The sequence below is a fragment of the Scaptodrosophila lebanonensis genome, unplaced genomic scaffold (genome assembly GCF_003285725.1).
Source record: "Scaptodrosophila lebanonensis strain 11010-0011.00,11010-0021.00 unplaced genomic scaffold, SlebRS2 tig00000053-arrow-pilon, whole genome shotgun sequence".
Lineage (NCBI taxonomy): Eukaryota > Metazoa > Arthropoda > Insecta > Diptera > Drosophilidae > Scaptodrosophila > Scaptodrosophila lebanonensis.
In genome coordinates this window covers 6,629,504-6,647,345 of record NW_022060548.1, presented here as the reverse complement: position 1 = coordinate 6,647,345, position 17,842 = coordinate 6,629,504, and the positions used below count along the sequence as shown (strand labels likewise).

Sequence of the window (17,842 nt, the reverse complement as noted above, 5' to 3'; positions counted from 1 at the left end):
AAACATAAGTACCAATGCACGCATGTTAATATAAGCAGATAATAATCTTATGTTATCTACAAGTTATCTGTCACTGTTGCATACGAATGTAAGCATAAAGAATATGTATAGCAAAAGTGTCAGTCTCCAATAAAACTCTAAAGCGAACAGACGCACGGCGGTCCGCGACTATTGTCTTTTACTTTACTCCTACTGAGCCCTTCCCTTTTCAGCGAATATATAATCTATTCAATATTCATTAATTTATTATAGTTGTTAACTAAACGAATGCGTTCGCCATACTTGTACTCTCCATACTATCCAGCGCTCACCCCCCTCGCAAATTGTGTCTCTGAAGTGTTCTCGGTTCCTGGTACATATGTAATGGAGCGAATGTAATGCGATTAACTCGCTGATATGCGGTAATAAATAGATGTACTTGCTCGCTTATAATGCTCCCACTAATGCCGGGAACTTGGCTCCACTTTGTGCAACATGGCGCTCAGTTTCCAGCTTTCAACACGCAGGCGACAGTACGCGGTTTCTTGATAAACGGCGAACAATGCCGCTAACACGCATTTTTATGGCCGAAAATCCAATTCAAATGTTTACAAATCGTTTAAACTGGGTGTAGAGCTCACAATGCACCGCCAAGGCATCTCCTCTAAAGAAAGACATAAAAATAAATCGCGTACAAATTGAAAATAATTTCGGATTTGATTTTCTTCTTTACGATTATTATGTAAACGCGCCACCGGGCCATCGAGCCACCCAGCCGCCCAGCCACCGGCTATGTTCCTCAGCTCCTGTGAGTGGACAAATAACTGATGAGGGCCACCGAGCAGCTACGGGTCAGAGGGGTGGCTATAGCCGCGTTCCTTCCATTTGACTAAGTACACAAGAAGAGAGCGTAAAAAATTTTATCGTCGCGGTTTTTACGGAATGTGATCCGTGGCGATTAAGTGCGCGGTTTTTGTTGTGTCATTGTCATGCCGTCGCCCCGTCCAGGGGCTGGGTTGGCGGGGTTGTGGCATCCACCACTCTCCACCGTCCACTACACTAAGCAGTCCGTCGCACACTTTATTTGCAGAGGGCGACTCCCCGCCCCTCCCCCCACACACTTGCCAACCATCCGTAATGTATTCAAATTTTCTAAGGCGAGGCCAGAGCCACATCGACAGCCAGTGCAGTCATTTCATAAAATGCTTTTTTAAAATTTAACCGTAGACAAATATTTTCATTTCGCGTTTTTTTCTGTTCATCGTCGCCTTCCCTTTATTTTCATTTTTTCTAAAGCTTTTAGCTAAATGAGTGGAAATAAAATTAAATCGATATTGGCCGTGCGTTTAATTCTATCGTCAAAGTTTTCACATTGCTTTCTTAATTTGTTGGAGCCAAATGACCGCAAGACAGTGGGTCAAAATCAAAGAATATTGTTAGTTAAAGTATTCAATACTTGCGTGAAAAGAACTTTGCTTGACTATTTCTTTAACTTTATTTACATTTGAAACTATTCTGCTATATTTAAACAGTTAATAGAGCCATATTAGACTTCATATGTCTGTCTGTATGAACGCGAAAATATCAACAATTATATGAGCTAGACTCATCAATCTTATCATACAAGCTCTGCGGATTTAGTTGTACTTGTGTTATATTTTTAATACATATTAATTATTCCTATTAGTACATAAATTTAATATCGTCAAAGTTTTCTTAATTTGTTGGAGCCAAATGACCGTAAGACAGTGGGTCAGAATCAAAGAATGTTGTTAGTTAAACTATTTAATACTTGCGTGAAAAGCACTTTGCTTGACTATGTCTTTAACTTTATTTACAATAACAAATTTTGGATATTTTGAATTATGAAGTGTAAAGGTTGTTTTAAAACTGTTCTGCTATATTTAAACAGTTAATAGAGCCATATTAGACTTCATATGTCTGTCTGTATGAACGCGAAAATATTAACAATTATATGAGCTAGACTCATCAATCTTATCATACAAGCTCTGCGGGTTTAGTTGTATTTGTGTTATATTTTTAATACATATTAATCATTTCTATAAGGAAGTAAATTGAAATTTTTATTATTTGATAAAAAAAATTTCATTGAAACACTTGCTTATTGGTTAGAATTCTAATAGTCAATTAAAATTTAATGCCAAGTTTTTGTGGCCAAATGAGCTTAAAATCCTATCGTCTGCATAATTGGTTCTAGTTCCACATCCCCAGCAGCACTTTCAAATCTCAGCTTTCTTGTTTTCTTTCCCAGCACTTTTTCATGATCGAATCCAATGCTGTCCAGTATATCTCATACCAATGACTGAGTGCTTAATTTTTGTTGAAAAATTGCGTCAGTTGTCGAAAATAGGTGGTAGTCGCAAAATTTGCTGCAACATAAACATTAATTTTCATAATTCCTTGATAAACGCGCGGGAAATTCTAAAAAAGTGCGCTTTAAAATAATGACAAATCATTTTGCAGATAAAAGCCACTCACAAAAAATAAGTTGAGAAAAAAAACCAACAATTTTTTCTAACCCGCCGCTGGGCGTAGACGGGCATTTCTTTTGAGCTTAACTAATTGTAACAGATTTTTTCTTCACCGTCACGTTGCGCATAATTTTAAGGCTCGTGATGCAAACGTCTGCCTGCGATATCCTGCGGCCTGCCAATTAGAACCCTTTGTTTGGGCAGCTCGCGTTCACTTTCGCGCCAAGATGGTCGGGCCGGGCCGGGCCGGGTCGGATCGGCTGCACTTATCTTCATAATAAAGTCGTAACAATTAATTGCGCGACCCTTTCATAAGTAGCTCCCCTTCTGGGGGCGGGCGCAAACACCTTGAGACGGCGCCATTGAATGCAACCACAAAATTGTTGCTGGCGGTTTTGGGGTTTGCAGTGCAATTAGCGATTAAAATTTATTTGACGAGCGTCAATTAATTTAATGTGCTGCGACATGGTTCGCAACATTTTCAAGTGTAGTTCTTTTTTTTTATAGTTAAGATGTTGATTTTTATGTGAATTTTTATGAAAGTTATTCAGTTGTTGTTCAGTTGACAGTTCGCTTTAAGGCTACTATTCAATATTGTTTTTCGAATTAAACAACATTTTGTATTATGTTGTTTTAATGCGAACATTAATACACAACATATGTTTTAATACCAAGTACTACCTTTAATAAAAGTAAAAAATAAATTACATTTTCGAAATCTTAAGAAGTTGTTTACTTTTAATATAATTTTGGATAAGCTTAACCGGAGATTGATTAAATAAACGTAAAGGGATTTAAATTTATTTATGTAAATGACAATTAAGCAGTTTCTTGAAATAAAAAAAAACTTTGACTATTATTGGTCAACTTTGTATATATAATTTAGTCATTTCATCGCTATTGCTTTGTTGTTAAACATAACTAGTACATACGTCAGTTTTATGTGAAGCTACAATCTCAGCTAAGTCCTTTATTTATTGCCAAATATTGGTTTTTTATTTCAACTCTTACTATTGCAGAGCTGCATATTATTCCGTGATTGAGATGAGCAGACGCTTCTTATTATGATTATTTGATCAAACGCTAATAATTTGCTGCCTATTGATTAAAAATACATAAAAATAATTTCACATTATTTTGCCATTTCTTATAGATTCACTTGTTTTACAGGCCTTAGACATCAGGCTTCATCCATAAACACATTTATTTTCTTCGCCTGTTTTATGCGACTCTATTAAATCACATAATAGACATCCTATTAAGACACATTTGTATGCACAGCAACCGCATCTAACCCCAGTGTTTTACATATAACATTATTTCTTTATATTCTCAGCTTGATCTACACGCATAAATAAATATATTTGTAAATCGGGTGCAGTATCTACGTATATGTATTTGTAGATGTTTGGCACTCCATTGACTTTTTGACACTCGCACAGGATTTTGTTTTGAATGAATTCAACTGTAAAGGTTAGAATTATAAATGTGCAAATGACTCATCATAAATAAAATTAATAAAAGGCACGGGCTACGACGCCGACTCTCCAAGTCAGCCACTTCGAAACTGGGATTGCGACTGGCAGAGACCTTCATTGAGAAAAAGTACAACGCATCAACATAAATATTATGATAAATGGTTTGTTATAATCGTAATCCGCAGGGGGTAAGTTTCGGGACGTGCGCTACGCATTTTTTATGCGGCGCCCGCTCCCAACAAAGCCAACTGGCTTCGTGTCAGGGCTGTGCGCAACATATGGTCGGTGGGTGGATAATACAGATGGCGCGCCAATGGATTGCATTTCAATAGCCCCGCCGAGCAAGCTGGCCCGGTTGCGGGACGAGTTGCGGGGCGAGCTGCACGCACCAAGTGAAAGCAAATTGCTTTTTATTGGTTTCGCTAACTGATGGCCAACGTGGGATTAAAACCAAGGCGAAGAGCTTTAAATATCGCAGACACACGCATGCTCTAGATAAGCTCGAAAGTCGCGATAAACATACATACATATATTTTTATTTAGGACCCTGGCACATTGTGGGCCCATAAACGCTTCATGGAACAACTTTGCACGACGCCTCGGCTGCTGTTCATTACAAGTGGAAGTTTTACGCCTAATTAACACTTTATTCAAGTCCAAATTTTATTGTTTCAATTATGTGTGTGTGTTAAGTAAGAGTTTGAGTTTTAAGTGGTGGGTGGGGAGTGGGGAGTCCCCACCAACAAACAATTTAACAAAATAATTTCAATTTGCGCACACGAGCTCGCCAGGCCTACAGGATGTGCAGGATAAAACGTATGTTTCGCAATCGAGCGTAAATCACAAGCACATTAAAATTCAGAAGGCGAGGAAAACAATTTGTGAAAGGCACAACCATATTGCCGCACATAGGCGGCTATATACGGCAAGAAAATGCGGTGGAATCAAACAAATATCTCTTAGAACTTGAAAAAAAATTAAAGACATGCTCTTTAAACTTTTTCGCACACCTAATCATCGAGTACAAATCGATTATTAGAGTAAAAATCTCTGAAACAATCTAAATGTTTGACTAGTGACGATCATCATATATCCATTCTTCTTCATAGAAATATAATATTCATATATGATTTATATTGAAAATCTCAAGCCAACCAACCATAATCAGCTAAGAAAGGACCCATTGTTTTGAGCTGATTAGTGGAAATAGGCGTGGGTTCCATTTAAAGATTTTATTGTAGTTTGTAAGGCCGTTAAAAGAGATAACTACCTCTAATCCTTTTTTTTTTTATAAATGTATTTTACTTTTATAACACTAGATCTGACCATTTTTCTAGCGCAATATTCTCAAGAAATATAATGTTAAGTAAGGTGTTTATGGAACCTTGTCTGTATTGCTTTCTTTATCTTGGTGTTATTTTGCAGACTAGAATATACGATTACATACCAAAGAACCATTCGTAGAGTGACTTTGTTTTATTAAAATCAGTCAAATACAGAATACAGAAGTAAAAGAGGACTTGGCTAGACCTCACAATTAATAGGCCTACAAGTAGTTTTACAGGCAGGCACTAAAAGTGAACTTACAATTTGTTTCTTGCAAATAATTTTCCATGAAATCATATGGATCTTAAAATTGCATCACTTGTAAAATAAGATCAAATTTAAAGTTAAGAGATTGATAAAAAAAACCATCTCTGATCACTATCTCCATGACTTTTGAAGAGCTCAATAATTACAAAATATAATAATAAATTAATAATTTTTTGTAATTATAATGGTATTTCAAAATAATATACCATTATAATTACCAAAAAAGAAATACAAAAAGTATGTTTTAGTTTTTGAAATATTTACCTATTCAAATTTTGCAGTCTACTTTTTCCCCAATTGCGAGTTGAATTTAACAAGCTTCGAACAACAATCAAGAATAAGGCGTGTATCTTTTGAAAGTTTGTATTGCTTCTACCTATTGCTGTACACCTTTAGGGTCATCGAAATTTTGTTCAGACAATTCTTCAAATAGTCTCTATCCGAAAGTGCCACAAGATCATTTTGCTTGAGATAGAAACGGACAAGGAATTAATTTGACAACATTAACAAATTAAACTGTTAAACCCACACTCACACACATGGATGGAAACACAAATGTTAGTCAATGGCAAGCCGTTTGTCCATTCGTCCGCTCGTCCGCCTCAACGTCCTGCCACTTGGCCAACAGACATTTACAACATCATTTGTAATCCATATCGCCCAGCATGTAGTCCCCCAGTCGATTATTCACAACGCGTGGTGTGTGTTTGGTTTGTGAATGTAAGCGAGAGAGAGAGAGAGATGTATTGACCCTTCAACAGATTCTTTACGAGTGTCGGTGCTTGGAATACGAATACTTCACGCTATTTATTGGCTCACTTTCACTTGGATTGGACACGGACGTACATTTCCCAGGGCAGGGCCCTGTTGGCATGCCACTTGCCTTGAAATAATAGTCCTCGACAACCGCCAACCATCTCTGGGGAATCCGAGAATGCTGTGTTTGCGGTGTGCATTTAACTCAGATATTGGCCACGTGTTTGGATTTCAGGTTACAACGTTTTGCGAATTAGTTGTGCTCATTTGTCAACTTGATGGTGTGGCCAATATTAATTGGCATAATGTCAATGCAGAGTTGAATGCAGTGGGAAAATAAAAAGGGACTGTATATACCTATATCTATGTATAATGCAGAGGCAAAACAGGGGCCACCTTTTCATGCAACATTCATTCAATTGTTCCATTAATGCACATACTCTTCGAGTCTATTGTTAACTCTTTGAAAATGGCTTTTTTGTAAAATTTGTAATGAGAGTATTTGAAAGTAAGGATCCTAAATGGGAGTTCAGGCCTGCTCTTTCTCCTTCTGCTCTGCTTATTGTCAAGAAAAACTTGTCAGTTTTATAGATTGGGGAATATGGTTGTGCCATAAAATTGATTTGCCTTTTTCAAATACACGCTTTTTTCTAAATTTGCATTATCTATGCACTCCAATCTTAAATTTTAAACTTTATTTGGTAACAAAGGTTGATTAATCAATAGATATTTTTGAACCTTCTCATTATGTTTAAGAACAAATTGAAATGAAAGCAATCTATCTCCACTGATTGACAGTCTTTTTTCTTATTATTATTATTTGTTATTATTATATCCTAGTGCGACAAGAAAAAAATTCTTATAAATTAATGCACTAGTCACAAGAAACGTGCAATTTTCTTTAAACAAATTTAAGATGGTTTGATGAACCTACTTTACCTATTTTATAAAATTGGAGTTAAATCTAAAAGACTATTTTATGTTGCAGAATTTTTATGTTGTTAGTTACTTATTTTTAAGAACGAATTTAATTTTTCCCTAAATTGCGATGATCTACTAATTTTCTTTAAATATTGACGTAGTCGTTAACCTATCATCTTTATTTAAGATGTGGTTTGGGATGGACAATTTTTGAATTGTAGGATAACTTTGTTAATTATTAACAGACGACGCAGGCATTTATTATGGCCAAGCCACTGGTACTTTGAAAAGTTCAACCCGCAAATGGGTACAAAACAAATGTTACAACATTGTTTTTAAAAACTTTTGTCAAACGTCAAAGGCACGTTAGTTGTTAATTTTTCACCTTTTCTAAGGATCTACACTTTGGACAAAAATTTAAGAATGTAGAATTATTATTTATTTATTTAATTAATTCAATTAATTTCGTCTTTAGAAGATTTTCGCAACTCCATTGTCTCTAACTCTTTAAAGATTCTTTTCCTATAACTCGCTCTCTTGAAAAACCTTTCCCTGCGACTAAGACTAGGTAAGGCAGAGTAAATTTATGTAAATGGTTTAAACTTTCATTCTAGAAGTCAGCGCAAAACAAATTGCATGCAAATTCCAGCTTAACAACTCTGCTCTGACAAAAATGTTTACACACACAAAGTTGCAGCGTAGAGTTCGCCGAAGGCTTGAATGTTCAGCTTGTGTCCGATAATAGTGATTAATTGAATCTCTTGCTGGGGGGAGGTGAATGGGAAGTAGAATGGCATTTAAAAATGGTGCATAAAAGCGAAATTCGGTGCAAATTTCCCGAGGATATGTGTAGCAGCAGAACGACTTGCAACTGCAACTTGCAACTGTTGCCATTGTTGCTATTGTTTTTGCTGCTGTTGCTGTTTCTGCTGCTGCTGGAAGGCAGTTTTGGAGTTGGCATACATACGATGGAAGCGTCGTTTCTCTCCCTCGAACAGACTGCGCCTAGTTCCATTTTTGTGTCTGTCGAGCCGAGGAAGAGGAAAAATATTTTGACAAATGAACCTAAATAACAGGTTGCAATCGCTCAGCACTAACACACACATACAGATGCGTGGCCGGCCAGGCATTGCAGAGTTGGACAGGAAAACGTATGGTCAGACAACCTTGATACCTCATTTATTATAAAATGTATCTGCAGCATTTTGGTCGATTGCGCCTTTCCAGACCGTCACTAGGGTTCTTGAAGCGCGCACAAATGAAATCGACACATTGGGGTAAAAAAAAAGTAAGAAAGAATGAAAAAAACGAGCCCAGTCGCAACATTGAAGTGGAATCCATCAAGCTGGCCCTCGCTCGCCACTGACGAATCGACGTCAGTTCTGTTGCTGTTTCTGTGGCTGTTGCCATTGCTGAGTGCTCTCCAAAATTGTTACAAATGATCGCAAATAACAGATCTTTGCCGCACGGTCGAGTTGTGTTGCTTGGGTCTCGGCTGCTTGGGTGCGCTGGCCTTCAAAGGAGCCGAACCGAGCCGAAAACCCGAGACGACGCGAGTGTGTGACCACAACTACACTCGAAGAAAAGTATAAGCCAGTTCCAAACCTACACACAACCATGAACCCAATTAAAGCAAAGATCAATATATTAGAAAAAGTGATAAAGTGAAAAGGATAAAGTATTCTGAATCAGCGTGAAGAGAGAAATCGATCTCGACATATCCGTCCGTCCGTCTGTCCGTTCGTCTGTCTGGATGAACGCCTGTATTTCGGAAACAGCTAAGCGTACATAAACCAAACTTGGCGCTTGCTTAGACGCTCTTAGTCCCTAGTCTATACGAGTTTATTTTACTTTTAAGAATTTCGAAAGAATTCGAAAAGAGTCAACCACTGGATTCAATTTATTCACTTTTCGACAGGGTCATCAACTGGGCCTTATACTGATACTCTCAATATCAACATGTATAATATATGCGTTGAATATTAAAGCTGTAATTATTCCTGGCTCGACCTGTTTGTAAAACAAACACCATCGGCTTGCATTTCTCTCAGTGTTTAGAGTACGAAGTGATCTCTGTTTATGGCTGTGTGTGTGCGTGTGTGTGAGTGGGCCTGAGACTGGGCCAGTTGCGTGGCTCAACCGTTCATTTGATTTTTTTTTTTGCCCAGGCCCTAAACCAGCACTTGCTGGGCGCCGATGCAAGGTAAATTGCACTGATTTCTTGATTAATGACACTTTTGCATTTTGCTGCTGATTGCGGCTTTTCATCTCGCCGTTTCATTACACACTACGATTACACTCTCACAGATAAGCACTCCGTGTCGAAGGGTCTTGTCTTTTGTATCTTGTTTCTTGTACTTACCCTGATTGTTGTTATTGTTGTTCTTGCGCGATGTCTTCTTTTCCTTCATCCATGGGTACTCGGGCACAGAGTCCATGCCGTCTGGCGTCTGCGGCACCACACCAACCGGATATCCGCCAGCACCGCCGCCACCACCACCACCGCCAACAGGTGTGCCAATTTTCGGACTCTCCGGACTGAGATGGTTGAGGAATTCCGCCATCGAGGGCTGTGAATTGATAAAGCCACCTTCCGAGGCCATCCAGTAGGCCGTGTCGGCCGCTCGTTTATCACAGTTGGGTCCCATTTTGTTGACAAGCATCACCGCTGGTGGCGGCCCCTGCGGCTGTGGTGCGGCTACTGGCACTACGGTCTGGCCCGTTTGCACTTGCAGCGGATTGAGCGGTGACTCCGACTTGATTTGGGTGCCCATTTGGGTCTCCAATGTGCTACACACCTCTTGCATTTTACACAGTTACTTGAGCTTGGAGTGGTTTTATTTTTCAAATAGTTTGCTTATCTTTTTAATGCCTACGTGGTCTTTGCTTTATCTGTGAACCTGCAAACAAAAAAAGTGAAAATAGTAATAATATGGAAAGACTTTACTTTAAATAGAGAATGAATAAAAAGATGATTGATTAGGGAGAGGAAACAAAAATATAAGGTGAACATTTTCCAAGATATATTTAATTTTGATTAACCCATTATCCAAAGGGTTAATACAAGTACGTTGCAGTCATACAAAATATGTGCTCAAAGCTAATCGAAGTGAATATGTACATAGATACTGTTCAAATATGTTACTTAGCAACAAACTAAAGTTTGCTATTGATTTCATTTTGTTTGTATTCTATTGGAAAGAAAATTCAAATGCAAAGCTGAAACAATTTTATAATAAAAGGCCCTATAAGTTTTGCATTATATTCAAGATAGTCAAAATAAGATAAGATATTATAATTCGAGTGAATTGAATTTTAATGTTAATAGTTTTAACTTCAAAGCTTAATTTGATTAAATAAATTGAAGAAATAAACGAAAAAGAATAAGTTAGATATTTAATATTGTGATCTGGAAAACTGTCTGATTTGAATTTGATGAAAAGGAACTCTTCGGTAGTTTAAAGTTTTTGCAAAAACCAAAGTTTTGTTTACTATTATTCAATATTCCAATAATGTTTCCAAATCATTTTCAGCTCTATAAATTGCAGATAAATTAGTATTGTGCTGAACAAGTCATATTAAAATGTGTTTTGGATTAGTTCAATTTGTTATTATATCTTGAACATGAAATAGTAACAATTCAAAGAATGCATTTTTCTGAATTATATTATTTTTAAAAACACAAAATCAGACAAACTGTAAGCTGTAAATAAGCTCTCGCTTTTATATAAATGTCCCAATCAATGTTATGGAAATACTTTTTACTTTCTTTCACCCATCAACATAACGTACTTTTTCCGACGGCTACTAATAAATATAATCGGAATAATAATTCCATCAACTTTTATATTTATGTTTATATTCACACTTTTTCAAAATAGAAATATCAAAATTTGGAAATAAAAAGGCAATATAATCTAAAATATATTGAAGATTTGGATTGAGTATAGCTTAGCAAATTTTCTTGTCTTTTAAGGATTTTGATAATTTTATGATACATAGGAAAATAATATAAGAGAGAGATTATTTTCTTTATAGTGTTATTGCCAATTTCAGTGAGTTTTGAACACATTCCTATTTATGTATAGATCCAAAATTATTATTATTTTTATGTGTTTGCAAACACAATACGTTCCGAACAAATTCAATTTATTTAAAATTTTACGTTCTTCTTTTTACAAGCCCACATTTATATGGCCTTTTTAGTTTTCTTAAGTTTAGTTGTTGTCACTTATTCAAATGTTTTTTGAATTTCAAACACACTCATTCGATTTTATTGATTTCCAATTGGATTTGTGTATTGGGTATTGAAGTAAAGTGAAAAATGTTAATAAAACTTATAAAACTTTCGCAAAAGCTGATAGGAATAGGATAGGAGTTGTGTGTAATTAAATGAGAACATATAATTGCTACGAACCATTTCATTTAATTGCTGGTCTGCTGCCGATTAGCCAAGCGTTTTTTTTTCTCATGTTTATATTTAACATTATTGGTTTTCACTTTCGACACTGGCCCACCCACACATACACGTATTCGTTTATAAATGCTGCATGTTACATTTTTGCATATTCGATGGTGACTTATTTAATCGGCTGCTAGTTGTTTTCCGTTTGCCAACTACGGGCGGGTCAAAAGGAGTGGCACTGGCACTAATAAATCGTCAACGGGAGCACTGAAACCACTGACGGCACCACCGAAAAACGAAAACGCGAAAGTATGGCGACTCTTGTTTACTCAGGCGGCACAATTCCAAGTGGTGCAGTCTTTCACACTTTGGCATGGCGACGCGAATGCCAAAACACAAAACAGAACTGGCGACCACAGCAACAACAACTCCGCGACGCTAACGAAAAACACAATATTAACCTAGCATGGACAACGGTGCGTATGCGAACGCCAGCAGGCCGGCCGTGCGGAGAGTTTGTAGAGAAAGAACTGGCTGGCTGGCTGGCTGGTTGCGACGATGACAACGACGACGACCGACAGAGCGACGTCTTTTCTCGATCGCCAAGCCGGCCGAGAATCTTGCAATGGCTACACACACACATGCACACACATACACACAATCGAGCAATGCACTGCGTATTTGTGTAGGTATGTAAGTGTTACACTCTTCTTCTACACATTCGTTTGCACTGTCTGTCCCTTTCTGTCCAGTGGTCTAGGCGCTGGTGTTGGTGCAGAACCGGTTTCGGTGCCTCAATGGTGGATGGCGAGGGAGCGATTAATGCAGCTACCTTGCGTTCGTTCTCTTGCCAATAGCGGTAAAACGCTCACTCAATGCACTTCGAATTTACATAAACCTTACTATATTTGTTTAACTATTAGTTTTTATTTTGTTGGCTTTGACTGTTTGCCAAAATATTGCGGATTGGTGGCACTTTTCTATAACTTTTGCTCACTGAAGACGTTTCAATACGACGACGATGACGGCTACGAAGGCGACAGCTTCGTGCGGCACGATTTTCAAGCGTCCATTACATCCAATACGGTGGCAACTCAAATAGCAACTGCGAACTAGAAATGCTCGAAAGTGGCGTCGATGTTGATGTCGATGCCGTCGCAAGGAGTGGCCACCAGTCGGACATGCGCACTGTTTGCTGCGCCAAGGTGGCCGCCGGGGGTGGAGTTCTGTTGCGTTGCACACACACACACGTGCGCACCTTTTCACACACGCACACAAACACACCCGTACGTTCAACTCTCCGCAACGCTGATTGGCCGACGTTCAAGAGTGTGTTTGTGTCTCTGGCGTTTTCTGCGGTCTGCTGTCATTTCCGCAGCGCAAGTGCACCCTCCGCTCTTTTTGTGTCGTCTTTTGTTTTTGCTTCTGCCCTTCTCGCGTTATTTTTTTTATCTGAACGTGTTGCTTGTGAAGGAATTTATTTAGTTTTTGTTATTTACATTCCATGGCGAGTTTCTTCTCTCACACTCTATTTAAATGCGAGAATATCCAATTTAATATTTAAGTTGAAATAAAAAAAAATGGACAAATAACATTTATAACCAATGCAATCAAATAAATAATAAAAAGTTAAAAACATTTCGCTTTTTAAAAAGTACAGAAATTAACTTGTAAATTATTAGATATATACTTGTATACTCGTACATATGAATATTTAAATACATATTCTTAAGTAATAAAATGATTGTATTCCAACAAATCGTAATTCTGTTTCTGCATGAAAAGCAATTCCATTTGTAAGGGAAAAGTCCCTTTTATTTAAGACTGTTAAAGCACTTTTTCATTAAAAACGAAGACTGCCTTTTCAATCAACGGCTTTTATTGAATAATATTCAGAAATATCTATGTAACATTAAATATAAATATAACATAAGAAAACAAAAAGAAATATTTAATTATTATTATTTTATATAGAAACTCAATCGAAATTTGTAACATTTTGACATAACGTAAATAAATTAAAAATATTTAAGAAGTTTTATAAAATTTTTTATGAAAAAAATAGAATTGAATTATAAAATTTTTATTTATTATTATGTAATCATTGTGCATTCTCATTTATGCAGCACAAGTAAAAATTATTTTATTTATTTATTTAAATTTTTAATTAACAATTTCTTATTTTTTTACAATACCTTCTGTAATTAGACACTGCTAGAAAGGTAGAAATTATTCTGCATTCATTGTTTGCATTAATGTTAAAGAAAAGTAAACACACTTGGCTCTTACAGAGTATTTAAGCTTCGACATTTTCCGCTAGCTCCTCTTGCCTGTTTTATTTGTTGGTGTTTGTTTCGTCGTTGGCACTTGGTATTTTTGACATTTCGTTTTGTGCGTCTTTCTTTTTGCTTCGAACGCCTCTTCTCCTGTCCATCACATTGTCAATCTTGGTGGCATTGTTTTTATGTTGCCACACTTTTTTATGTTGTCTTTTAATGTTGCCTTCCATTGCATTCGTCTCTTTTCTCTTTTATTTATTAGCACTCTCTCATTCGTCTGCTTTTTGTTTTAGTTCGTCGCAAAGCGCAGTCAAAGTCAAAAGTTGGCACGCACATGTTCAAAGTAGAAAGATAGATATGTATTTATATTTATCAGATCTATATATTTTACAATGTTTGTTATATCTGTCTAACTGTGTTTTTAATAAACAAATTGGTAACGTTTCAATGGGTTGTTAAGAAATGAACTGCCTTGTGGCATTTAATAAGAAAATAGGTGCTAAGAAAGTTGATGATTTGCAGGCAGCTTTATTAAATAATTACCTTTTTTTGGCAAAACATTTCAATTCAGAACTGTTTCCATCTAATGCTAGTTATACTTACAATACAATTTGCTTAATCATCATATGTATATACTAGTAAATACATGTCTCATACATAACTTTAGAAAATAATAAAGAAAAGTTATGTATTTTCTATAGTACTAGTTCACAACCAATTCTAAAGCCTTATTCTGTGCGTTACATGCATGTGTATTAGTTTCACGAATAAGGTCAGGACCAGGTGCATAGACAGATCCAACTAACGTGATTTGATTAAAGCATGTACTTATTTTAATTCAACTTAAGCCTGTAAAATTCTTCAGCTCATCGATCATAAAACCTTTACACACACTTATATAAGTGTGGAAGAACACATGTCCACCATAAACTCTTTATTGCAGGTGATTAGATGATGTTAAAGCTGCGCATTTATAGCTACCGTGGTCGCAGGTAGCGACATCGAAATATTCATGCGCCGTTGGAAAAACCCCGGGAAAACCAGAGTTTACTCGTTCATACCTAACAGTATTACCTAAAATGTGTGAACCCACATATGTATTAGGTAAATGTGGAAACACATATGTGCTTGCGAGGAGTAGAGGCATGTCAGATATTTGAAATAAATAATAATCTTCCTCATGAAGTTGGCTTTTAAAAAACAGCTACTTAAAACAGAGAATTCTGAAATGAAAGTAGAAAGAAAAGATGATAAATTTAATTGGGATCCAGATAGATGTGGTTATAATAGATATAAGAATGAAATCTACAAAAATCAGCATTCAGCTGAGCGTCCCATTAACCGCCTATTAAGCTAATAATATCACCTTAAATATTTCATACCCAGTATATATTGCATTCTTTGCCAAGTTTGGTTTCTTTTTGCAATAGAAAACAGTGTTGCTATGACCATTATTGTAGGGTCATTCCCTTCCTCACAAATACAATTAAAATGCAAGGAAAGCAAAAGAATAGACTGCTATATGAAATATTAAAAGCTTAATATATAACAGCTGAATAAAAGTTCTGAATTGAGGAACACATGTATAGATTATCATTTCTCAATAAGAGCGCGATTAAAAGTTATGCTATATATCAGAGTATACCATATAGGTTCACATTCTCTTAAAATATTAGACCCTAAAATATTTTTGTTATGGTATTTCCGTATATATATATATAGTTTTCGATATGATTAAAACAAATAACTCAGCATTTGGGGCAAGCATAAAAATGTGATATTCTGATTGAGAATGAACAAAGTACTAAAAACTGTGCCACCTACAGCCTTCTTTTCGCAAAGACTTATACTTCAACAAAACTATGTATTTACAAATTTTGATTTATTTTATAACATTTACGTTGCTAGGCTCAGTAGGTAAAGAATGTTGATGATTTTTTTTTCACTTATAAAACTAGACAGTTTTCAAGAGATTTAAAGCTGTTAGCAATTAACTAAAGTGAAGCCAAAAATAATATTTTTCCATATCATTCTTTTTAAATAACAAACTACACCAATTTTATTTTTTTCTTAATAACTTTTAACTGAATTTAAAGATAAATTCGAACGATTTTATTGCTTGACTATAATAATGAACACGTAATTTCTTAAAATTATATTGACAAATTCAAAATATGTTTCTGAATACATAGTTTCAATATTACAAATCTTTTAAAATTAAATTCCATCTTAAATGTGTAGATAGCTTTGTGTTGAGGTCCTTTTCAATCATTTCGAATGATGCATCAAGTCAAGTCCTTTTTTAGAGAAAAAAAAACAAACTATAATGTCTGCCAAAGTCAATTAAATGCTTCCACCTATTAGACACACACGATTTGGACAGCAGTCGTTTCGTAATAAAGACTCACGCCACCTTGTCGAAGTTCCGCTGGCACTGGGACTGGGACTGGGACTGGCGTGTGTCCGGAGTCTGGGACAGAGACAGAAACAGAGACAGGCGCGACACATATGCCTAGCCGGCTGGACGAGGCAATTTCCGAAGCGACATGTCTTGAGTCGCGTCCTTATGGCACTCGCCCTCAACAGGTAGTCGCTGGTCGAAGTGTTCTGATTCGTGGTTGACAAACCACGGCAGGAAACTACCTAGGCCTGAGTATAAAAGCAAGCAACATATTTGCACAAGTATTCATTTAAAAAACAAACGTGTCAAGATCAACAAGCAAAAGCCAAAGTCACCAAAATGTGCGACAATATCATGCCATCTTACGAGACTTCGTACGATCTCAGCGATTACTTGGTGAGTTAAAGGAAATAATAGCACTATGTTTTATAATTTCACACTGAAATTGATTTCTTTTCTCTAGCTATTTCCACAAAATGTGAATGCTACCAGCCTGTTGGATTCAGCGTCCCCTCCAAGATGCGAAGAGAAGACGAAACGTGCCAGAACTGCGTTCTCGAGCCATCAATTGCTGGAGCTGGAACGCGAATTCCATCTCAATAAATATCTGACTCGACCACGTCGCATACAGATTGCTCAGAGCCTATCCCTAACCGAAAGACAAGTCAAAATTTGGTTCCAGAATCGTCGTATGAAATGCAAGAAATTGGCAAATAGACAGCCGGGCAAGAGGCAACTACAGGCCGATTATTTAATGAATCAGGAAGGTCCCGAACCAAATAAGCTAATAGTGGAGCGTCTCTTGCAATACGCAAGCGTCACTCCATCTGAGCTCCAGCATTACAATGAGGCTGCCATCAGCCCGCCACAGGCATGCTGGGATAATCAAAATGTGGATTTGGATTCGATTGTCTCCAATGGATACAGTTCTGATTCCCAAGCAAATCCGAATTTGTTCTTTGATATGACTGATGCATATCCCACTAGCGTTTCCAACTACGATCTCTCTCCATCTATGGATTACTGCCGGACCGATGACACATCCCCGTGGAGCAATTGTAATTGGTATGGAAAGGAATTAGACACCTCTACATACCTTGCACCACCAAGTCCTGAAAGCATTGGCCAATTCCCATGCTTTTCGGAAAACAACATTCGCTGGAACTCAAATAGTTCTTTGGCCACATCCACATCGTCCTTCTCGAGTGAAACCCTAGACATAGATCACGATTTCATACAAAATTTATTGGACTTTTAGTTTAAGTAATTATTGATTATTATAGGAACTTATTTAATGAATGGAATGCAATATTAAAATAGTCTAAGCTTTAATTAAACTAGTTCCGTTAAGTGTAAGCCTTAGTGGAATTTTTAAAAACTATTTTTAACCTACCTAGCATTTTAATTATTATTATTATTAATTGCGGTTTTTATTTAGCGAATTTTAAGTTTGCTTTATTTTTTTCATATATATTTTTTTTATATTTTTATTGAATGGATAGTTTGTAAAATTATAAATATATTTCATCTCATTAGTA

General features: G+C 36.5%; 2 protein-coding genes across 5 annotated transcripts in view; one reads left to right on the top strand and one right to left on the bottom strand.

Annotated features, from left to right (window-relative positions):
• Window positions 1-10,026, bottom strand: part of LOC115623605 (homeotic protein proboscipedia) — a 54,073-nt gene extending 44,047 nt beyond the window's left edge. For all 4 annotated transcript variants that reach the window (XM_030518020.1, XM_030518022.1, XM_030518019.1 and 1 more), the window contains exon 1: window positions 9,582-10,026. In XM_030518020.1, the coding sequence (XP_030373880.1) occupies window positions 9,582-10,026 (445 nt within the window). The remainder of the gene's footprint in view (window positions 1-9,581) is intronic.
• A 2,716-nt stretch (window positions 10,027-12,742) lies between these two features.
• On the top strand, window positions 12,743-17,655 carry LOC115623885 (protein zerknuellt 2). The gene is made up of 3 exons (XM_030518437.1): window positions 12,743-12,842; window positions 14,881-14,948; window positions 16,837-17,655. Exons 1-3 carry the CDS (start codon window positions 12,743-12,745, stop codon window positions 17,560-17,562), a joined length of 894 nt encoding a protein of 297 aa, XP_030374297.1. The 3' UTR covers window positions 17,563-17,655.
• Window positions 17,656-17,842: the final 187 nt, after the last annotated feature.

Coding starts and splice junctions, on each gene's coding strand:
- LOC115623885 (XM_030518437.1), top strand. CDS start 12,743: ATGCTCGAAAGTGGCGTCGATGTTGATGTCGATGCCGTCGCAAGGAGT. Junction 12,843..14,880: donor CGCCAAGGTGGCCGCCGGGG/GTGGAGTTCTGT, acceptor GCGCATTTATAG/CTACCGTGGTCGCAGGTAGC. Junction 14,949..16,836: donor AAAACCCCGGGAAAACCAGA/GTTTACTCGTTC, acceptor TGCGAAGAGAAG/ACGAAACGTGCCAGAACTGC.